Below are 21471 nucleotides of genomic sequence, written 5' to 3' on the forward strand. Positions count from 1 at the left end.
AAACAGCCAAACAGGCCAAGCAAGCCTAAAAGTTCCTTGTGGAGACTAACAAGTGGGTACAATACATACCTAACTTGCCAACCTGACCTTCCCTGGCTAGATCCGAAGTTAAATTGATTTTTATTTCTCACGTGCTTCCGCGATTTCCATTTGTTTTCTCGCCACATTTCGCGTTCGACGCGTCTATAAAGTCTCAAATCAAGTTTACCCACAGACACACACACACTATTTTCTCTTTCTCTTGCCCTTATATTCAAAGTTTATCCTGCTAAGTCAAGGCACAGACAGGTACAGCTTGCAAATATGGCGGAGGAATACGAAGATGGAGCTGACGACAGTGGACCGACTGGTCCTGGTGCGCCAACGCCCATCCACGCCCTAGAGGTAAGATAAAAAACGCCCTTCTAAGAAATGCATGTGCGGTATTAAATTCATTACTAACTGGCTTTACTATAGGGCCTTTCAGGCTTGACGAAGCGCGATTGTCAGCTTCTGTCTGAGGGAGGCTATCAGACCGTCGAGTCGGTCGCTTACACTCCAAGACGTATCTTGGAGCAGGTCAAGGGAATATCAGAACAGAAGGCAGTCAAAATCCTTGCTGAAGGTAAGTTTCAAAATGCACAAACAAGTCAATTCTTCCAATTCTAATAAGCCTCTTCTAAACCTTCATCAGCATCTAAATTGGTTCCTATGGGCTTCACAACTGCTACTGAGATGCACCTACGAAGAAGTGAACTGATTTCCATCACTACGGGATCGAAGAACCTGGATACTCTGCTAGCCGGTGGTATCGAGACCGGCTCGGTGACAGAGCTCTTCGGCGAGTTTCGTACCGGGAAAAGTCAGATCTGCCATACCCTCGCAGTCACATGCCAATTACCCTTTGACATGGGCGGCGGCGAGGGCAAATGTCTGTATATCGATACGGAAGGCACATTCAGACCAGTACGGCTCCTCGCCGTGGCCAACCGCTATGGTCTATCCGGCGAGGAAGTCCTGGACAATGTCGCCTATGCTCGCGCCTACAACTCAGACCATCAGCTGCAGCTCCTAACTCAAGCCGCCACCATGATGTGCGAGACCCGGTTCTCGCTGCTCATCGTAGATAGCGCTACATCTTTGTACCGCACAGATTTCCTCGGTCGAGGAGAACTGTCGTCCAGACAGACCCACCTGGCCAAATTCATGCGTACGCTACAACGGCTGGCCGACGAATTTGGCATCGCCGTAGTCATCACCAACCAAGTCGTAGCGCAAGTTGACGGTGGTCCGTCTTCCATGTTTAATCCGGATCCCAAGAAGCCCATCGGCGGTAATATCATCGCGCACGCCAGTACGACGCGAATCAGTTTAAAGAAAGGCCGTGGTGAGACCCGTATCGCCAAGATCTACGACAGTCCCTGCTTACCCGAAAGCGATTGTCTATTTGCCATCGGTGAGGACGGCATCGGGGACCCGGCACCCAAGGATATGGAAAAGGAGTAATGATTAGTCTGGTGCATAGACCGCATTAATCAGGTACCAAGATAAGTTTTGGAAGTGGTCTGAAGTTATACCGCTTAGGAAAGGAAAGGGGGGACGAAGGAAATGACTACGGGATATGATGGCTGGGTTTCTTCACGAGTGGCATGCATGCATGGCTTTGGCGTTTCGAAGGGAGGTAACTGACTGCATGCTTGGAGCTTTATGTATTTCCTTGTTTTTTACGCTCTATATTTCTCAAGCATTCGTCGTATTTTAAGGTTGGCAGAGGGCCTCAGGTCCGAGACGGCTTCTATTCCAACGTAATATACACCCTATAATAGCCGCTTAATCCTAAGTTTACGAGAGCATCCGTATTTGCTGACGGTCTGGCCGAGGACTAACAAGCAGACTATCCTAACCTGACAGCCTCAACCCGCCAACCAGGAATGCCATGTAAACCTAGCAGGGGTGGCGATCCAGCTCGTTCTGTTAGCGCGGCGATGAGCTGACGGCGGACGCCCATCTGACCAAAGCGCTAGGTAGAGAGGGCTATGTATGTCTTTACCTACCTAACATATATAGACCTATAGTTGACAACCTAGAGTGGTGATTGACTTATTTCCCTCTTATACTCTTTTTTTCTGTTGTTAAAGATTGGTTAGCTGTCTCGAATAACTAGTCGTGTTTTACGTTTCGGTCGACGGAATACGGACCGTTTTGTCCATGGAAGAAACTAAGCTCCCTTCCCAGATGAAACTCGTCCATTCAAACTCATACACTTACACACTCGCTTCACTTACTTACATTTCTTAACATCTTAATATCCTCATTTTCTCGTCTCTTTTTAATTAAAAGTCAGTCATAAAAAAAAGTCACTGGCTTATCAAAACGAAAGGTACCAGATTTCTTCGGACACCCTTTCCGTACGACCAACCCAAGCGCTTCGCATCAATTATACATACACGCATACATACACATAAGACATATCCATAGGTATATGGTTACTCCAAGGTATAGTATGCGAGGTAAATATTAATAATGCTGGTGGTGTAACGAACACATATCCTCCTCCTCCTCCTCCTCCTCCCTTCCAACGCCGAATATACAAAAAAAAAATAAAAAGTCTCAGTTTTCAAAGCCAACCAAGGTTACCTCTCTCCCATAGATCATATCTCTCCCAACCCGTTCCTATCTCTGGGGGGGGGGGGGGGGGGGGGGGGGGGGGGGGGGGGGGGGGGGGGGGGGGCGGGGGGGGGGGGGGGGCGCCCCCCCCCCCCCCCCCCCCCCCCCCCCCCCCCCCCCCCCCCCCCCCCCCCCCCCCCCCCCCCCCCCCCCTATTGAGTTTCCTTACTTTGAAGCCAACTAGGGGTCAAGTATACTCCAATCGGCACGCTTCGCAAGGATATGAAAACCTCCACAAGGACATACAGCCGGGCGCCTAAGAAGATTATTGTCAATATGCCCGCGGCTATTCCGAAGGAAATTAGTGCGCCCATCTTAAGTGCATGTTCAAACCCTTCCACCTGTTTGTCAGACCATGAGTCAAGCCTCGGGACAATCATAATGCCAATTATAACGACAATCGGTATGATAATCATAATGCCAATCATAATGCCAATCATACTGACAATCGCCAACGCTGGAATAGTCCCCATAATGATGAAGCACGAAATCTTCCACATCCACTCCTCGGGGGCAGAAGGGAAATCGGAGTTCCAGGCTGCCAAGTGGATACCGCCGTACAGCGCCGGGACCAGGACGAGTATTAGTCTTGCGAGCCACGAAGTTCTCAGCGGAGATCTCAGCCGATTTCTCAGCCGATTTCTCAGCCGAGTTCTCAGCGGAGATCTCAGCCGATTTCTTCGGCTTAATAGCAGGGAATGAACGAGGGCATAAAACGAGTCGCGTTTAACGCTAGGACTTAGTATATTTGAATTCTCTTCGAAGATCGAAATTCTGACCTCGGGCATAACCCGCTCAGTGAACAGATCTTGGTTAAAGATGGCTCGATTTAACGTCGGTTCCTTGGGTTTGGTAAACGCGGCAATTACCTTCTGCATCATCAAGTAGTCTTCGACGGAAACGCTTATTATGCATTCGTTGGTCACGCTTGTTACGCTTGTTACACTTGTTGTGCTTTCGTTGGTTATTAGGTCCTTGTATTGGAGCCCAAACGGTATCATGTTTTCAGGCTGTAGGTGGCTTGAGAGAATTTTGTCGCTCAGTCTTCGGATTGAGAGGACATCATTAACGTGTAGGCTAATACCCTGACCACCTCCAAACGCGGCCTCAACGTCTCGCACTGATATGTCTACTGATATGTCCTGCTGTTCAACACCGTGCTCGTTTACTAGAGGTATGGTTTCGGGACGGGATTGCTCGGACAGCCTAAGCCCGTCTTCAAATAGTAGAAGCTTAAGAAGATTATCCTGGCGTTCAGTGCAGGTTTGGTGGCTCAAGACGTTGGGGATCAGCACATCTAGTGGTTTCTAAATCTTGATAGTTAGTTATGAAATGTTACCGTTTGAGTCCTGAGCCAGAGGAGCACAGGCTACTAACCTTGAACCAGCATACGTACAGTATGACGGCGCAAACAACGTGTACCATGGTATGAATCTCTAAGAGCATCAAAGGCAGGCCATACGCCTTTCTGGCAATACACTGCGCGGTCATCCACGACACTTGCAAGACGACCAAGACCTTCTTTATCGCGTCTGCCTTGCTTTTATCATCGATACTCTGTCGCGGCACGTAAAAGAATTCGCCCGTACCAGCGAGAGCTACAACCGCTTCAGCTGATAGAGTCTTGGTATGCCCCGGCTCAGACCAATAGGCTTTTTGTCTGTCTTTAGGTATCGACCATGGATTACATGTACCATCCTCGTTGGCAACGTCACTATATGACACCTGCAGGCCGCCCATGGTAACAAAGAAGCCGTAACGAAGGTCGAATTTCGGACAGACCTAGTTCTCGATTAGTCAAAAGTACATCAGCTTCCAGGAGTAGTCACTCACGACTGTTCCTACTTTATTCCATATCTCCCTCATTTCGTTGAGATTTTTGACGAGTTGTCGCGCTTGGGTGTTTTGAACGACCGCTATACAAACTACGACCTCCGGCATAAGAATAGCGGTGACCGCCCATCCGACCTTTATCCATAGGCGCCGCTTCCAGCTAGATATCCTTCCTATGTCTAGGTGGAGCGAGGTATAAACGCATGCGGTCAGAGTGACGATGCAACTCCATAAGATATTGGAGGTGCTGCGAATGCCCTGTGATGAGACCCAAGGGGGCGCAATCACCGTCTGCAAGGCTGTTATGTTATTCCTGTGATCTTCGAGTTCGATGCGTATCACATCAGCGGAACTTTCTGCCATAGCTCTCTGATACCGGTAAAATAGCATCAGAAGGGTAATTCCAAGAGAAGAAGGCATGGTTGCTGGCGGGAGCTTCGAGAGCAGCACAACGCGGGAAAGGTGTTCGAGAAGTGGGATAAGTAAAGAAGAGACAAGGCTGTGAGTTTCTTGTTCCCCCCCCCTCCCTTCATACGTTTTATACAAGACCAGCCCCTTAAGTTCCATTGAGCGCTATTGCCTTACTTGCAAGAGATTACTTATTGTGATAGGTCCACTGAAGTCTCACGCAGGTAAGCCTGCCTTAGGTATAAGTACCTAGGTTAGGGGTACCTGTTAAATGCATTGTTGCCCAACAATGCAGAGTTACCATATACAGCACCAGTCCCCTATCTATTATACATTACGAGATACGTCAGCGTCCAAGTACGTCTCTGCCTCCAAATGCAGGTTCTACGGCTGAGTTTTACCACCCCAACCCACTTAAAATTACCCAACCAACCAACCTCATTTCCCTTGCTTTTATGTATTAGGCACTTTAGGCACATACGAGTGGCGGGCATCTGCTGCAGTAGCTACCACTTAGACGGTCTCGCATGGCAGAGATCTTACTCAGCACCTCGTGAGCACACTGAATCGCCACCTCCACACGTCCATCTGGGCCGCGGCCGCAGATCTCCACGACGTGTCCCACCAACAGGAGCGGAACATAATGCAGGTTGTAACACGGGGAATCGCAGCGGGAATCGGAAACCTGAGGACAGTTCCGCGGCGTGTTGTCCGGCCCCGCGAGGCTCCCGCCCGTCGGGCCTTCCCGCTTCTCGACTTCTGGCTGCTTGGCATACACCCACATGCCTACGTCCATACAGCCGAGGGCGGGATCGAATTGTGCGAGCACGAGCCTGGTGCCTAGATGACGTGATGGGTCTACTGCTTTGTGCGGCAGGACCGTAATGCGTCCCCTGATGACTTTGTTGTGCCGCGTACGAGCGAGGAGAGCCAGACCATTGGCATCATGCCGTCTGTGGAGATCCCTGATCATAATAGGATCCATGACCACGTCGTCCACCGGGGACATTGAAGCGGGCACACCGCGGCTCCCACTTGCCTGCTCGACTGTTTTGTTGTCCTCCACGGCGACCTTGATGGACACCAGAGCGAAGTGAAGTTTCCGATATACGCACCGGACATACCCGACGCAAGCGCAGGCTTTATCGTCCGTGTCCGTGTGGGGATCTACGTTTGGCGGCACGAACCGATCGGAAGTCAGGAAGTGCAGAGCGTCGATAGAACTCCGGACGATACCGCCGGCGGTGAAAGGGTGGCAGCACACGGTTGCCCCTGACGGAATCTTCTTGTGCAGGTGGATATGCCGCGGATTCGTCCCGTCTAGGTGACTGTCGTCCTTTGCCGAGTACACTTTGATGATCCCCGTATGGGGGAGCGGTGTTTTTAAGCTTGGCCCGGCCATGATTCTTGCCTCGTCGAAATATGATAATGGGACCGGGAGTCGAAGAAACGGAGCAGGTATCGAGAGAACTCGTACGACTATTTTGAATGAGGCGTCTTTATATGGCTCTTTTGGAAAGTAACCTCTATGATCTTGAATGGTGTGTTTTGCTAAACGCGTCGATGTGAACCGGTTGGAATATATTGTGCTCTCTATCCAAGAGACGTTTGCTCCTTCGGTTGCTGACATGGTGAGGGTTCTATCTCGCAAATAAGTCAGTACAGTAGGAATTTACCGCCGGATCAACTCACAGCATATGAATAAGGGGCAGAAAGTAGAGAGGTATGGATAAGGATTAGAACAAGACCAGTGAGTCAGTCACGCAGTACTAGCTCTTCCTTAGTCCAGCAACTTCATCTATATTCTATCTTTCTATATGGACAACAAGGTAACTTAAGTCAAACCGACACTGACTAACATTTCAGTTCTTTGTCTATACGCCCCTGACCGATGAATCGCCGCAGGTTCTACAGCCGCCCCTCGGCCTCCTCGATCTCCAGCTCCGTGCTCGTCAGCCCGTAGCCACCCGCAGCCGCGACGTCTTCCTTCTGGTACAGGAAGCACTCGTCGGTGTCGACGTACTGCGGGTCGAACTCGAAGATGCGCACTTCGGCATTCTTCCAGGGGTCTAAAAGGAGGTAGGTAAGTAAGCAAGTAAGTAAATAAGTAAGTAAATAAGTAGTAAAATCAGCTCGCACCCGCTCTATAATAAAAAATCTCATCAAAGAAATTAGGTTAGGTAGGTAGACAGGCATATAAGTACATACACTCACTCGGCCCCGCCCCCGGCCTCGCCGTGATCCTCCTCAAAATATCCCCATGCGCCACGAGCACGATATCCCCTTCGGGCCTCTCGTCGCGGAGGTACCTGCGAACCCACCCCGCGCGCGTCGCTAGCGCCTGCTCGCCCGGCGCCCAGAACCCCCTTTTGCTAGTCCAGTCCAGGACCGCAGTCAGCTGCTCGAGGTCGAACGCCGCGAACTCGGGGTCCCGCTCCAGGACCTCCCTCGCCGACCCCGTGTCGCACGGCAGGTCGTTGCACTCCTGCGCCTGCGGCAGCAGCACCACGCTCTTCGGGCCCCCGAGCCGCGACACCGCGGGGCCCCATCCCAGGTACGTCGTCTGCAGCGTGCGCCGCAGCGGCGACGAGAGGATCACTTCCGCGGAGCTTTGCAGGTCTGGGATCTGACGCGCTAGGGAGGCGGCTTGTTTCTTACCCAGAGGCGTGAGGGGTGCGTCGTGGACTTTTATGTATGTCAGCTTATTTTTATTTTTATTATCTTTATTATTTATTATAGGGCTGAGCCGGTCGCGTGTGAAGGAGCGAGACTCACTGCTATAGTCCAAGCTGACGTTGTGCTCGGCTTGAGCGTGGCGGGTGAGGATGAGCCGCGAATTGGGCGCCATGGCGATGACGTAGTTGATTAAGTGTATAGCTACCTAGGTATATATGAGGCAGTTAAGAGGTATCTATTCTAATTTCTAATCTATTGTCGAAGGACGGATATCGTCTAATTCTTTCTATAAAGTCTAGGAAAAAGCAGGTATAGGCATTAAGGGAAGTAAGAAAAATCAATGATGAGAAGGAGGAGAATAAGAACAAGGACAAGAACAAGAAGAAGGGATGTAGTTGAATGAATGACGCCGCATTTGCGGGACTTATGCAAACCCCCGGTGGAACTTCTGGCGGTTCGTTCATCTCTGCTATATTTAGCGATGGTGATGCCGGGTCCCCGTCCTTCCCCGCCGTTGTCGGCTTGAGCCAAAAAGGGGCTCACTCATACTGCTAATGTACATAGGTACCTCATAGATTTAAGCTTGTTCTTTGGTTACATTGTACTTCATTTGACGGTAAAGCCACGAAAACGACTATATTTTCATATAAAATGATTAGAATTACTTCATAGGTACATAGTCGGAACGGGACCTTGGGTATTAGGTATATACACATAATAACGAGCTGAATATATAAATGAGTAGGAGGTATATATAAATGGAATAATGATAACCAAGAGTGGGGGGTAATAAAATGAATATATTTGTAAAATGTACCAAGTATTTGCTGCAAACTTGTTGAGTAACAATGCCCCCCATTCCCCCATTACTCCCAATCCGCTGCAGACAATCATATGTCTTCATGCATCCAAAAACCGCAAATCACGATAAATCGAGTCGCCCAAAACTCCATCCATCCTAGATATCCCTTGATATAAAAGTGGTCGTCGTCGCTGGTCCTCCGTATTCGCCGAGAATGAACTTCATAAGCCCGTAATCTGTTGTAGAGGTGAAAAAGTAAATAAATAAAATCCAGACTAGGACAATAGCTGCAGATCGCCTCCCTCTTTCTCATGTCGATTCCTCCGTAAAAACTTAGAATATCTTCAAGCTGGTCCTCTGCTGAAGGTTCGTGCCGTTAAGCATGGCGCGAGATTTCTTTGGTCGGGTCTGCAGTCTTCGAAACGCTTCTTGGATGTGGCGCGCTTCGACGGGGATCCTTCCCTCGTTGGGCAGATCGAATAGTCCTTGGGTACGCTTTCGTTTCTTGGTACCCGGGTTCTCGCCTCCGCTCCGTTCCTTCCATAGGTCTTCCTGCTCTTTGATCTTGAGCGCCTCCTCGGTAAGCGTCTGGACCATCTCGAAGGTCAAGAAGCCGAGGATATCCACGATATCATCCGAAGGTTTGCTGTCCGTCACGATACCGAATCCGGCCCACTCCCTGAATCGCTTGCCCTTTCGGTATGTGAAGGATGCCTGTCGATATTCGGACCATGTGACGTATTCCTCCCTAGTCATAGCCTTGGTCCGCTCATCGGCTTTGCGTAGTCGCTGGAGCGTGATGTAGTTCATCTCCTCTTCCTCCTCGTCTTCCTCGTCGTCGCGTTCCGGCACCTCCTGGCTATACAACGAAGAGGGTTCCCATGGAAGCTTAACTTTGGCCTTTTTATTTTTCTTAGCGGCCTCTTCCACTGCGGGGCCACCGGGCATGACAGCGCCAGCAGGGTCATCAGCGACGCCCAGGTCGGCATCTCCGCCTTTCTCGTCGGAATCCTTGGCGCTCTTGCGGACGTCCTTCCATGATAAGAAGGTCCTGAGGCGCGACACTTTAGGTGCGTCGTCACGAATTTGAAATATCAGGTCGTTGATGGTGATGGATCTCGAGCCACGGCGCGTAGCCAGCTCGGTACAGCTTCGCAGCATTTCGATGACTTGCTGCCGAACAATCTCCTCGATCATAGAAGTGGTCTCAACAGAAGGCTCTCCGGTCTCACCAGAGACGTACATCATCTGCTGGATCTCCTGCCTATACTTGTGCTGCTTGTTGCTACTGTTGTCCGCCATTTTGACTGAAAACGACGTTGAACAGTCGTGTAGGTCGCAAACTTGGTATGAAATTAATGCAAGCGATGTTGATAAGCGAATGAAAGTTTATCAATGGATACGTGGAAGAGTGTGCAATTAAATATACCTTAGTATCTGGATGATGCGAGGTGTATTGTTGTGTGCGGTTGAATTCGAGATGAGAGAATGAATGTTATGGGTTTGAAAAAAACAAATGAAGGTGAAATGGTTCAATGCGCAATTGATGAAAGCCAAGCGCCGGTTTACCCCAACGTACCTAAGGCATTGTACCTATCTGTAACGTTAATTACCTAGTGTAGCACCTCTAGGCTCTAATAAGCCTGTATTGTACAAAGTAGGCCTAGCCGCTAGCGGTTAGGTACAGGTACCTGTAGGTAGCTTAACTTAAAAATAACGAAAGCCAAATGCAGATTACATAGAACTTCAACGAAAGGTAATATCTTGGATTTAAAATAACAGGTATTCAACTTTATTCTTAAGCCTTGTTTTCCGTATTTGTCACAATGTATTTCTAGAAATATGTTGGGCATACAGGCTAGGTAGGTACCTAATGTACCCATCTCATATTTATCATAAATCAGCTTCCCATCTTTGGAAACCGTTGCCTCTCCATCCCCAAGCTACGATGTAATGGTCCGCTAGGAGATCCCACTCTTCGACTTCATCTAGCCCCTCTAGACTATCGACTCTTTCTTTTTCTTCTTCCGTGACCCACTTCTGCCATATATCTCTTATGGTCAAGCTTGTCGCAAACTCAAACCCGGCTTCTTTCAACCGGGACTGCTGCTTAGCAGCGTCTTGATACGAGTCCAACGTCGGCATATGTATCCGCCGTGCTGCCAAATTAGATACCATCTGTTTGCCGAACGAATCGTCCGGGCGGATTGGCTCGTAGACGATGAGAGCAAGATCGGGTATTTTTTCGGTGAAAAACTTAATTACGCCTTGGGCCTCCGAAGTTTCCAGGTAGCATAAGCAACACTCTGACACTATCACTGTTGGGATATCTGTGCGGATGCCGCTAAGGGATTCCATGTCACTGTTGAGCAGTGCTCTTAGATCCAATCCGTGACACCAATATTGACAGCCGTTGGGTAGGTTTGAACTACTCCAGCCATCCCTCTCATTCTGCGGGTTAGGGACGATGGTCCTGAGTTGGGGGTTGGCATTCACGAGCTGTAGCTTCTTAGAAGCGATTGCGGGGAAGTCGATCTCATGATAAATGAGGCCGGCATGGCTGGGTTGAGAAAAGAGCTTAAAACACCTTGTGTCTGTGCCGGCACCGAGCGAGATAATCTGTCTTTCCTGCGTTGCGGTGCCGGACAAGAAGGAAGATATTAATCGATCCAATGCAGCAGTCCGCGTGTAAGTCCCTACCACAGCCTTAGCACTCGCTAGACCGGAGATGGCCTTCAGACTTCTTCTTTTTCTTACCTCGATTTATGATGGGCAGTCTCCTGACAGTACCACCCACGGACTGGACAAAATATTGGGCGAAAGGGTCTTGTAGATAACCCAGATCAACAGCGCTCATACGTGACACGGCAGCATCTGTGTCTGTGCCTTGAATGGTAGCGTCGTGGCTGAGGCCGGTAGAATGCGGGTGGCCCCCTCGTCCTCGGCCGCGGCCACGGTGCCCTCCTCTTGAACCCCGGAGAGAGAGGAGATTTGGGATAGACGGAGCAGACATGAACCGTGGTTTATATCGTCGCTGCACGTAACGCAAAACACTGTGTCGGATCGACAAATCTTATCGGAGTTTGAGAAGGTTGTTGGATGTGAGTTGTGATGTAATAGCGCTAATAAAGGCGATTTCTAGGATTTGAAGGATTCAGTTCTTATCGAATCATTACCTAAGGAGGTAAGATACGCAGGCGATTCGCCGTTCAAGTGTCTAGAGTTTTTAGGCGCACTTCAGTACCTAGCAGCTGCCTAGGTAGCGAGGTAATGGGGCAGTGCAGAGCCTACCTAACCTAACCTTAACACCTGCATGTGGTGTAGGACCTTACCTAAGGTGATACTGTACCTTACGATCAGGGCGGCTGTTGCCTAGAATGAAGAGTACCTAGGTACCTACATTAGGTAGCTTTGCAGTCAATAGTGCCCACTGTGCGTACCTAAGGTCGCGGTAAGTTGCTGTTTCTAGTTACTACAGGTCATTAAAGCTGTATTAAACTACCCATTTTAGGATTGCTTTTCCTAGCGCCTTGAGCCTTAAAACCCGAGAACTCGCCATCTTTATAGTGCGAGTATTAACTTAACACTGTCTTTGCCTTATCCCGCGTTTAAAGATGTTCGTATAGGTAGGACTTCCATCCTCTCAAGGAACTCTCAGCCCTTCCTTCCCAATCTCACCATTTCCCCCCTTTCATATACAACTTCTTTTTACAATTGTTATTATCACTCTTTTCTTTGGATCATCCATCTTCTACTTTATCGATTCTATACCTTTTTTTTTATTCTTCTTTATCTTCATTTGTCTGCTGAAGCGTACAGACGATCCAAAAATGTATCGCGACATTGCGCACGCGGTTTATAAGCGGGGTGAAGCCTCGGTAGGAGGCCACGAGATGCCCGGCTGGGGTTGGGCTTTCGTGCTGCTGGATATCATCGTTTTCTTGCCTCTGTTCTTGACGGTATGCTATTAGCGACCCATCACTTGAGAAGGACTACTTAGCTAACGTTTTTATTCAGCTTAACTACTCCCTTCAGCATGTTTTCCCTACACTTGCTATCGTTGAGGACCCGTCCCCTCCGGCTTACGAACCCGTTTCATTGAACGAAGATACCCAGTCTCTTGCCGAAGATAACGCTCCTGTTGCCGATGAAGCTGCCCGTGGTGGTTCCCAGGCTCGCCTCATCACCTCGTCCGTCCGATCCACCTACCGTACTCTAACCGCCATCAGCGGTTTCCGCTCCCTATTCCGTGGTTTCGCTTGTTACCTCGCCATGTCTTTCGCAGGCAGCGTCGTATTCGGTATCCTATCTAGCGCGTTTGTACCTTCTCTCATTGCTGCTCCAGTTTCTGCGCTGGCTCTCGTGCAGCTCTACACGGCGTGGACACATATTGTCATTTCCGCGCCGAGCTCCAAGTCGTTCTGGAAGCGTCTGCCTCCTTTTGGCAAGGCATTCCGGGCTACTGCGCTCCCCGTTGTCATGTTCTTCTTCGCCCAGGAGCTTTCTGCCTTCGTCCCGAAGTTGCTTGCGTACGGCATGTCCATGAACTTGCCTAACCCAAGGAACCCTGGTGTTATTCCCGAGGGCGACAAGAACGACATCTGGAAGGGAGTCTTGGTTCTTCTCCTGGCTCTCGCTATGAACGTCTTCCTCGTAATCCCTACCCAGGTCATTCTTACCCGAGTCCAGGCATCCCTTCTTCCTGATGAAGATGATACTATCGTACCTTTCGACCGCTCGTTCCAGAGCAAGGTCGAGCCGGCCATTGTTGGCGGCAAGGGTTTCGTTACAGTTAAAGATGCCTGGGACTCGTTCCCTCGCGCATCGTGGGTCCGACTTGTAAAATTATATGTGAAGATCTACGCAGCCGGCCTTGCCCTTGGTCTCCTTTGGATGGCCGTCATCGTTCCCGAAGCCATACTCATCATTAGCCATAGCAAGAAGATTGAGTAAACCGATTCAATCGGTCAAACAGCTATACATTGGGACTTCGTTACTCGCTTTAGTATTTGTCTAACCGGTTCTTTTGGTGGGCTTCTACCTGTTTAGCCATTGATAGCCTGGAAATATGGAGGCTGGAAATTTTGAACTGAATTTCTGGGTAAAATGGGCAATATGTTGTATTATATGCTATATATGACAGTTGGATTGGTACCTGTCATCTACGGAATAGTGAAAAGAGTCGGGCATATCTTAGAGGTTCAATCGAACCGTCCACACAACTGAAATAGTATCTTTTCAATTCCATCTTCTGATCTGATCTATTTTCCCAAGACTACCGTAAGCTAATAGTAGATAAATAGTTGTACATATGTTTGTCCAATATTTTTGGCAATGAGTAATCCTCTTATTCCATTGGTATTTTTGATAAGTGATAGGTGCGTTTTAGTACGTCGAACGACTTGCAGAATAATGAATGATTGGATGGAAGGCTATCGTGATCCACGCTAGCGTACATTCCAAGTTGCACGTAGCAATCATTCGAGAAACTGCTTGAAAGCTATGACGTACGTGTCGTACCAATAGCAAATTGAATTAGAATTAGGTATTTATCGGCCAATAAAGTAAAGCTATGACCTGATTTAAAGTTTGCACGTCATAAGGCGTCTCCCCTGCCTGCTAATCGCACTTGCTTTGATACATGTATGAAACTCAGTTGGCTGTTGCCACGGTGAATTTCTGCCGCTTTGACTGATTCTGCGGCAGCCCCGACCGCCCTGACCGCCCTAGGAACAAGTATAAATATCTGGCCATCCCTCCCTCGTCTTCTAGGATTTCTTCTCTTCTTTTTCTTCTTCATACTTACCTTGTCCGAAGAGTCCTTGCTCAAGCATAAGGACTCTTAAGGGGGGAGACCTGCATTGCACAGCGTGGAGTCGACCCTCTTCTATTATCCTTCGTGGATCGTAGCGGGCGCAATTTTTGATGTCTTTCAAATACGATTTTGATTTTCGTCGTGATCGGTGCCTTGTTGCATCGCCATGAGGAAGATCTCGTGGGTTCTAGATGTAGTAAATTGAGTAGATTGACAAGTTGGGAAGCTTGTTGGCCTCTAGCATTTAAAATCCTTTTTCAATTTCAATAGAGGTACCTAAAGTACCTAATTATCGTAGTACAAGTTAATATTTCCGCCATCTAGGTAGGTATTAACTGCTACATACCTGTACCTAATGTAGCCATGCCTCGTACACATCGTAAATTAATTTTTTTTTTTTTTTTGAAAAAAAATCAAAAAAATCAAAAAAATCTACAAATGCGTTGCGCCATATAATCAAATCCCGCTGTCGAATCCCCAAGCCCGCTAAAGTATCTCTAATATCGGTTGCTTATGTCGACGTTTTGAGTCCTCTATCCATCTCTCTATCTCTTCCGTGCCATATCTAATCTCCATAATCAGTAAGCTGAACTCATCGACGTCTTCAAACTTCATCTCGTAGAGCAGCTTATCTGCGCGCTGCGTAGAGATGAGCACGGTATCAGCCTCACGACACGCCTTAGACCAGGCGTACGCCGACGTTGCCTCCCACAATCGGCTGTGCATCGTGTTGGGCACTCGCCCCGGACACTCGCCCCACCCGCGCTTCATGTATAGATACGTCTCTTGAAGGTAAGTAGCAATCAGCCACGTACGCCGCGTGCTCTCGACGAGGATCCAGGCGCTCCAGAGGACGACATCGTCAGAACTGGCCGCGGCAGGACAGGATGCCGCAATATCGGCAAGGAAACGTGCTGGTTGCGTTAAGCTGTTCTTTGTGCTATCCAGGAGCTGCTGTGTCCAAAGGAAGAGCGTGGGAATTAGAGCCTCCGCCTGGGTTCTCATCCGTATGTCTCCGTCGAGAAGACGAATCGTCTGGTAGGTCAATAGTGACTGGACCCGACATATGTGGTCGAATATATCCATCCCTTCACCCGTCCTCAGTGTGTCATCGAGTGCTTGATCAGCTAGCAGTTGAGTAACCCGATCCTCTATAACGCGAGCTGTCCTTGCCCTCGTCTCGGCATTGCTACAGGTTGTCATGTGGTATAAAGCGACAGCCGAATGGGCATCTTGCACACACCGCGGCATCTTCTCGCGATATAGATGGTGGTGATGCAACGGGCTACCGCCGTCCGTCACCCATCGCCGGAGCCAATCCTGGACGCTACCGATGAACCTTTGGAGCGCAGGTTCGTAAGTGACCACGGTCATGTCAGGACATGTACCGCGGTCTGTTACCCAAGATTCCGGCGCCAGGAACCATAGGCCCGTTGAGACGACCGATGAGTTATCGCCTGTCGAGGGTTGAGGGCCACATGCTGCTCGCGATACCATATCTGCAACTAGATCGGATTGCGTTAGCTGCAGCGGATAGCAGTCTATGTCACCGCTCCCTATCCCGTCAGCGTTTCCATGACTGATCATAGGAAGCAGGTTTGCGGATCCACCGGCGGGTGCGGAAGACATGGCTGCCGCCACATCCAAGTCCGTACCCGCATCTATTTGGCGGTTATTACCCTGTCGGGCCGGGAGATATATGCAGGGTATTCCTCTGGTCGCGCAACGCCGGCACGCCGGTACGGTTTTGGTACATTGTCGTTTAGATTTGGTGCAGCCGACACAAGCTCTTCGCCAGATAGAAACCATAGTTACCTAGAAAACTATTGTTTCTCTTCATTACCTAACACCTCTTTCCACGATGTTGGTTCTATACGCCTTAGACTGAAAGGCCTCGGACTTCCGATGTGAGCTTTGACAATACGTAAGCCATCTAGCTGAGAAGACTTCATTTGTCAGCCCGCGCCGGCGGAGAATTGTGGGCATAGTTACTATATTGGGAAGATATCACGGACTTTGGCCAATAGAAGCTGCGGAAAAATAAGGGGGTTCTCCTTAGCTTGCCTTATTCCCACGACACGAACTAATGTGCGGATACAACTAGCAACCCGAGATCCGGACTTTGGTGCAGAATAACGATGGCATCTGCTAATGCGGTTCTACTTGATCAGGGGTGGATGAGCGATGGTATTAGGTCCTAAATGCTCTAGGTAAGGTACCTAAGGTATATCAGGTATATAATAAATGGTATGTTCCTTGCATTTATCGTCATACTTACCTCGCCAATATCATCAAGCTTTAATTAAAAACAAGTCAAAATACCTAACAACAAAAAACCCCTGTACACGTACCCGTCATATTGCTGAACAGAAGAATCGAATATCACATACTTGTTCACCAAATCAATTTTTTTGTAACCATGGACTTTGACAGCTTCAAGAAAAAGTTAACACCGACTTACCACTCGAGCACCTACCCAACCATCAACCCTACCCGGCCGGAGCTATCGCAGGCGGGGAAAACGGTCCTGATCACGGGTGCTTCCGCCGGCATCGGGTACCACATCGCCAAGGCCTTCGTGCAGGCGAAAGCCGACAAAGTCATCATCCTCGGCCGGCGGGTGGACAAGATCAAGGCCGCCGCCGAAACCCTGAGCGTGGAGAGCCAGGGCACCAAAGTCGTCGGCCTCTCGTGCGATGTGGGCAGCGCGACGGCCGTCGCCGAGCTCTGGGGCCGCCTGGCGGGCGAAGGGACGCGCGTCGACGTCCTCGTGCTGAACGCGGCGAACGTGGGCATCCCGGAGACGCTTATGGAGCAGGGCACGAAGGGTGTGTGGGAAGCGTACGACTTCAATGTGCGCGCGCAGTTCGACATGACGGAGAGGTTTTATAAGCAGGAACTGGGCGCTGGCAGCAGAAAGGTAATGTGTATACCTTCCTCATGCACACATACCTAACCTAGTTACCACCTATTATTTTGAACTCATTTTGGGATGTATTCTATTGCTAACTTCAAGAACGGGAGGAAATAGTACCTCATCCACGTGTCTACCCTTGCAACGCACGATTTTGACGCTACGACGCAATTACCGACCTACGGTCTGTCAAAGCACGCGGGCGCGCTCACGTTGCAGTTCATGGCGATGTACGAAATTGCCGCCGAGGACATGCAGGTCGTCATCTACCACCCCGGCGCTATTTTCACCGAGGCTTGCGTGAACGCGGGATTTACAGAGGACAGCCAGCCTTGGGAGGACGGTACGTGATCACTCGAATATAATGTTTCTTTCCTTCTCTCCCTTTTATTCTTCCCCTTTTCTCCCCTTTCCCCTTTTCTCCCCTTTCCCCTTCCCCTTCCCCTTCCCCTTCTTCTAGTACGTCTTCTGGAATAGGCGGTACGTGAGTGAAGCGATATGAGGTACATAACATAACTGACGCAACATGTTATTATAGCTTCGATCCCGGCTGGCTTCGCCGTGTGGGGAGCCACTCCCGAGGCTGAGCCCATTCACGGCCGGTTCGTCTGCGCAGCATGGGATGTTGACGAGCTGCGGAGTGGAGAGCTGGGCAAGCGTCTCAGGGAGGACCGGTACTTTCTGAGGTTTGGCGTAAATGGTCTATATGGCCTCTAAGGATTAAGCAGACCAAGTGTGACGGGTAAAAGGAAATACCAAGTGTTTAAATATGTACCGCAAAATCTCAGCTATTCATTTTTCCGAGACGATAGCAATATTTGTAAAATATGCTCATTAATAACTTTTTATATTAGGTACCTGTATCCTTACTTTCAGCTATTCGTTACTAGACGTACCTAATCTTATACGCACGCACCTACTTTCTATGATACCTACCTCCTAAGGTACCTAATATAGGGGCTCGCTATGTGACCTACCTACCTTACGTAGATCTGCAAAGGTCATCTACGGAAACACTCAAAAAGAGAGATAACTTTTAGTAAATATGAGGGGATTCGATATATATAAAGCCGTATTGTCCTAATAAATAATTTAAACATCGAATTGCATTAACGATCCTATCCAGACTCCAGAGTACACCCGTATTATACCTACCTCTACATATACAGACAGTACATATCATCATCACCAACCATCCACGATCGTAGCGTAGACCTGCATGCCCTTCACCGGCCGAGCGGTGATGCCGCCCCGGATCTCTATATTCCGCTCGTCCTCCTCCTCCTTGTTCTTCAGCGCGAACTCGAAGCGGCCGACCCACGACGCCAGCAGGCATGCGAACTCGGCCTTGGCGAAGGACAGCCCGATGCAGCTGCGCGGCCCGTGCAGGAACGTCATGAACGCGTAGTTGCTCGTCGCGCCCCCGCTCGCCGCCCGCTTGTCGTCCGGCCCCTTCGGCATCCACCGCTCCGGGTTGAACTCGTGCGCGTCCGGCCCCCACATGCTCGGGTCGAAGTTTGTCGCCCACGGCGATATCGCGATCATGGTCCCCTTGGGCACCCGCTGGCCCGCGAGCACCGTGTCCCGGACGGCCTGACGCACCGTGAACGGCACCGGCGAGTAGTACCGCAGGATCTCGCTGCACACCGCGTTCAGGTACGGCATGCGGTCGATGTCCAGGCTCGTCACCTCCCGCTCCGAGGCGATCGGCGGCAGCCGCTCGCGGACCTCGGCGCGCAGCCGCTTCTGGATCTCCGGGTTCTTCGCCAGCAGGTACACCCCCCACGTCATCGCCGTGGCCGTCGTCTCGTGGCCCGCCGCGAGGAACGTCATCAGCTGGTCGACGAGGTTCTCCTCCGTGAACCCGCCCGACTCCAGCGCGACGGAGAGGATGTCGCGCTCCTTGAGCTCGTTCCGCGCTAGCTTCTCCTTCTTCTCCCAGATCAAGTCCAGACATACGCTCCGGATCTTGCTCGCTGCCGCGTATACGCTGGCGTTCCGCTCGATGGGGAGCCACGACAGGATCTTATCCGGGACGAACAGCGCGAGGAGGGAGAGGATCTGGCCCTGCTTGGACACCTTGAACACGCTTCGGTACGTCTGGTTGAGTTCGTTTTCCGGGTTCTGGATCGCGCCGAAATTTCTCCCGAGACCGGCCGTGCCGATGATGTCCAGGGTCACACGGGATCCCCAAACGCTGACGTCGATGACGCCCGTCTTCGTAGCCTTCTCGGGGTCCTGCACGGCGGCGGTCTCGCCCTGCGCGTCGGCGATGATGCTGTCCGTGATAGCCTGGACGCACTCGCGGCCCTTCTGCCAGAAGACCGGATACAGTTCTTTGACGTGCCGGAATGCGAAGGCCGGCAGCAGGTTCCTGCGTTGGAATTTGTGCTCTTCGCCCTCGGCGAGGAGTATGCCTACTCCCAGGATACGGCTGAGACCAAATCGCACGTTGGAAGGCTTCGCGAAATCGTAACTGTGATTCACCAAGAGATCTGCTAAGGCTTTTGGCCCCGTTACGAGGAGACGCTCCGCGTTGAATAGGAAGCGATATCGGATGAGGCCGTCATTGGGGATGGTGGTGACCCTTTATTATATATTAGTAGGGTAGCCCAAGGAATCGAGCACGTAGGTGTATGTATTATTATTTATAAACATTAGGTGCTTACCATTCTCTCATGGGTATACCGGTAGGCCTCTCTCTTATTGCTTTAAACTGACCATTTATCCAGGAGCCTCCCTTTGGCTCTGGAAGGTGACGTAGCGGGGAAAAGAAATTGGGGTACAGAAATATATTCCAGACACCCACAAAGAAAGACTGCAAGAGCCATGTTGCAGCGAAGGTGCCGAAGAATTGCGATGTATTCAACGCGGGTTGACGAGTTGCAATAAAGTAAGATGCAGTAAGAGATACGGCCGAGACGGTCAGCCAAGGGAACGGCATGGTGAGTATCGTGTAGGTATATGAGGTATATACAAAGATATCGTAGCTGGTGTTACGGTTACTAGGTAGGTAGTCCTCGAATATAAGTACCTGGGGAATGCGGCTATGCTAAGCATATGCTGCGGGATTCACGTCGCAGGTCTTATTAAGTGGAAGGATCAGAGGTGAGCCGGACTGAAAGCCATGCGTTGCCAAATCCGATCCTATAAGCGTCCAGCTTACAGCTAGAGTGATAAACTGGGCTGGAGGATACTCTAAAAGAGGAAGAGTCGGTAACAATAATAACAATAAAGAGGTAGTTAATGATAACCTATAGGTATCGTAGACTTTATCCTTGAAGATGTTAGCTTAAAGATATAGTTATATTATAAGAAAAAAAACAAGAACTGACTTATAAGAACTATATAACAGGTAACCAGTTACCGTAAGTAAACTTATAGGAGTACGGAGTTTGTGAAAATTACCGTATTGCTAGGTACCTCTTTAGTAGTTATGATATCGTAACTGAGGTGGAAAGTATAAGAAATCTCCGGATCCCGTTTAAGCCGTCGTCGTCGTGGCCCTCTTTTATTTAACGGCCAGCAAGCGCTTGGATTACTGTAGCACGGTATGTTTTATTTTTATTTTTCTTTTACTTGCGGCAAGGATGGGATCTCAGATGATCCAGCGGAAAACGGGGTGAAGCAAACCCGAGACTTGGCCTGGCCCTGGCCCACCAACTAGACCTTTGAAACGTGCCGTTAAAGCTGGCAGGGATTTCCGGTTTGAATTAATGATTTTAGAGAAATATACTGGATAGACAGTTGACAGAAACAGCTGAGAACGTTTTCCATATTTTCCCATACTTGTCCGCCTAATAATCCTTCGGCTCTCTCGTGTCGTATGACTTACTTAATTAACTGCTCAGCGGTGAATGCGGTTCACATACGAGTCGGGCGAATTGCTGGTAGCCAGCCCGGCAATAGACAGCCGGGGGAAGAGATTCGAGGAGGCAATTAAGAGAAAGGGAAATAGTTGAAACCTTGATCTGTAAAAAATGGCGCTGTCATGATGACTTGAATACTTTATTCGGCTAGGTCACTATTCTAGACAACCAAGGTACATCTGAAAACCCTTCCGCACAATAAGGTTTTTTGGTGGTTGCGGCAAGAATGATATGCGGATAGGCCGAGCCGGTGTAATTGAAGACGAAGTCCATTCTCCATTCGGATAGATTGAACGATGTCATTACCATATGGCTACCTAGGCAGCTAAGCTACCTTCCCTCTAAACCCGACATGCTACTTAGCAAGGATTACCGAATATGGGAATTGTTACGGTTGGATAGACTCTGCATGTATACATAGTAGAGGCAATTAGGTATCGTTGCTTTGAGTCGGGATAAAGACGACATTCCAAAAAAGCTATATAAACTACACTCGTCTAAAATGTTA

The 21471-nt window shown here is 49.7% G+C and overlaps 10 protein-coding genes across 10 annotated transcripts; 3 read left to right on the forward strand and 7 right to left on the reverse strand.

Moving 5' to 3' along the window:
- F4812DRAFT_416787 (DNA repair protein rhp51) lies at positions 1 to 1834 on the forward strand. Its single transcript, XM_047933119.1, has 3 exons — positions 1 to 384; positions 457 to 604; positions 674 to 1834. Exons 1-3 carry the CDS (start codon positions 304 to 306, stop codon positions 1483 to 1485), a joined length of 1041 nt encoding a protein of 346 aa, XP_047792567.1. The 5' UTR covers positions 1 to 303; the 3' UTR covers positions 1486 to 1834.
- A 964-nt stretch (positions 1835 to 2798) lies between these two features.
- Positions 2799 to 4899, reverse strand: F4812DRAFT_456258 (uncharacterized protein; the record flags this gene model as incomplete). Its single annotated transcript, XM_047936955.1, has 3 exons — positions 2799 to 3953; positions 4024 to 4428; positions 4480 to 4899. The coding sequence occupies 3 exons, from the start codon at positions 4897 to 4899 to the stop codon at positions 2799 to 2801; spliced, it is 1980 nt and encodes a 659-aa protein (XP_047792568.1).
- Positions 4900 to 5039: 140 nt separating this feature from the next.
- Positions 5040 to 6533, reverse strand: F4812DRAFT_416791 (uncharacterized protein). The gene has a single exon (XM_047933120.1). It carries the CDS (start codon positions 6515 to 6517, stop codon positions 5357 to 5359), a length of 1161 nt encoding a protein of 386 aa, XP_047792569.1. The 5' UTR covers positions 6518 to 6533; the 3' UTR covers positions 5040 to 5356.
- On the reverse strand, positions 6534 to 8009 carry F4812DRAFT_416794 (phosphoglycerate mutase-like protein). Its single transcript, XM_047933121.1, has 3 exons — positions 7663 to 8009; positions 7096 to 7572; positions 6534 to 6956 (listed from the first exon to the last, which is right to left on the reverse strand). Exons 1-3 carry the CDS (start codon positions 7733 to 7735, stop codon positions 6796 to 6798), a joined length of 711 nt encoding a protein of 236 aa, XP_047792570.1. The 5' UTR covers positions 7736 to 8009; the 3' UTR covers positions 6534 to 6795.
- A 217-nt stretch (positions 8010 to 8226) lies between these two features.
- Positions 8227 to 9898, reverse strand: F4812DRAFT_416796 (TFIID-18kDa-domain-containing protein). The gene has a single exon (XM_047933122.1). It carries the CDS (start codon positions 9665 to 9667, stop codon positions 8699 to 8701), a length of 969 nt encoding a protein of 322 aa, XP_047792571.1. The 5' UTR covers positions 9668 to 9898; the 3' UTR covers positions 8227 to 8698.
- Positions 9899 to 10110: 212 nt separating this feature from the next.
- F4812DRAFT_416797 (leucine carboxyl methyltransferase) lies at positions 10111 to 11714 on the reverse strand. Its single transcript, XM_047933123.1, has 2 exons — positions 11123 to 11714; positions 10111 to 11061 (listed from the first exon to the last, which is right to left on the reverse strand). Exons 1-2 carry the CDS (start codon positions 11376 to 11378, stop codon positions 10259 to 10261), a joined length of 1059 nt encoding a protein of 352 aa, XP_047792572.1. The 5' UTR covers positions 11379 to 11714; the 3' UTR covers positions 10111 to 10258.
- Positions 11715 to 12195: 481 nt separating this feature from the next.
- F4812DRAFT_456263 (uncharacterized protein) lies at positions 12196 to 13318 on the forward strand (the record flags this gene model as incomplete). The annotated part of the gene is made up of 2 exons (XM_047936956.1): positions 12196 to 12324; positions 12383 to 13318. The coding sequence occupies 2 exons, from the start codon at positions 12196 to 12198 to the stop codon at positions 13316 to 13318; spliced, it is 1065 nt and encodes a 354-aa protein (XP_047792573.1).
- Positions 13319 to 14415: 1097 nt separating this feature from the next.
- F4812DRAFT_258547 (uncharacterized protein) lies at positions 14416 to 16333 on the reverse strand. Its single transcript, XM_047930781.1, has 2 exons — positions 16196 to 16333; positions 14416 to 16117 (listed from the first exon to the last, which is right to left on the reverse strand). Exon 2 carries the CDS (start codon positions 15987 to 15989, stop codon positions 14667 to 14669), a length of 1323 nt encoding a protein of 440 aa, XP_047792574.1. The 5' UTR covers positions 15990 to 16117; positions 16196 to 16333; the 3' UTR covers positions 14416 to 14666.
- Positions 16334 to 16599: 266 nt separating this feature from the next.
- F4812DRAFT_456265 (NAD(P)-binding protein) lies at positions 16600 to 17811 on the forward strand (the record flags this gene model as incomplete). The annotated part of the gene is made up of 3 exons (XM_047936957.1): positions 16600 to 17100; positions 17212 to 17437; positions 17633 to 17811. 3 exons carry the CDS (start codon positions 16600 to 16602, stop codon positions 17809 to 17811), a joined length of 906 nt encoding a protein of 301 aa, XP_047792575.1.
- A 468-nt stretch (positions 17812 to 18279) lies between these two features.
- F4812DRAFT_456266 (cytochrome P450) lies at positions 18280 to 20038 on the reverse strand (the record flags this gene model as incomplete). Its single annotated transcript, XM_047936958.1, has 2 exons — positions 18280 to 19681; positions 19764 to 20038. 2 exons carry the CDS (start codon positions 20036 to 20038, stop codon positions 18280 to 18282), a joined length of 1677 nt encoding a protein of 558 aa, XP_047792576.1.
- Positions 20039 to 21471: the final 1433 nt, after the last annotated feature.

This window comes from Daldinia caldariorum, assembly GCF_022478825.1.
Source record: "Daldinia caldariorum strain CBS 122874 unplaced genomic scaffold F4812scaffold_3, whole genome shotgun sequence".
In the NCBI taxonomy this organism is placed as follows: Eukaryota; Fungi; Ascomycota; class Sordariomycetes; order Xylariales; family Hypoxylaceae; genus Daldinia; species Daldinia caldariorum.

Bases quoted from the DNA above. Each gene is read 5' to 3' on its own strand.
- F4812DRAFT_416794 (XM_047933121.1), bottom strand. From the start codon at position 7,735: ATGGCGCCCAATTCGCGGCTCATCCTCACCCGCCACGCTCAAGCCGAG. The intron at 7,573-7,662 runs GTGAGTCTCGCT...CATACATAAAAG, and splicing joins CGTCAGCTTGGACTATAGCA to TCCACGACGCACCCCTCACG. The intron at 6,957-7,095 runs GTATGTACTTAT...ACCTCCTTTTAG, and splicing joins GGGGGCGGGGCCGAGTGAGT to ACCCCTGGAAGAATGCCGAA.
- F4812DRAFT_416797 (XM_047933123.1), bottom strand. From the start codon at position 11,378: ATGTCTGCTCCGTCTATCCCAAATCTCCTCTCTCTCCGGGGTTCAAGA. The intron at 11,062-11,122 runs GTAAGAAAAAGA...AGGCTGTGGTAG, and splicing joins ACTGCCCATCATAAATCGAG to GGACTTACACGCGGACTGCT.
- F4812DRAFT_258547 (XM_047930781.1), bottom strand. From the start codon at position 15,989: ATGGTTTCTATCTGGCGAAGAGCTTGTGTCGGCTGCACCAAATCTAAA.
- F4812DRAFT_416791 (XM_047933120.1), bottom strand. From the start codon at position 6,517: ATGTCAGCAACCGAAGGAGCAAACGTCTCTTGGATAGAGAGCACAATA.
- F4812DRAFT_416796 (XM_047933122.1), bottom strand. From the start codon at position 9,667: ATGGCGGACAACAGTAGCAACAAGCAGCACAAGTATAGGCAGGAGATC.
- F4812DRAFT_416787 (XM_047933119.1), top strand. From the start codon at position 304: ATGGCGGAGGAATACGAAGATGGAGCTGACGACAGTGGACCGACTGGT. The intron at 385-456 runs GTAAGATAAAAA...GCTTTACTATAG, and splicing joins CGCCCATCCACGCCCTAGAG to GGCCTTTCAGGCTTGACGAA. The intron at 605-673 runs GTAAGTTTCAAA...AACCTTCATCAG, and splicing joins AGTCAAAATCCTTGCTGAAG to CATCTAAATTGGTTCCTATG.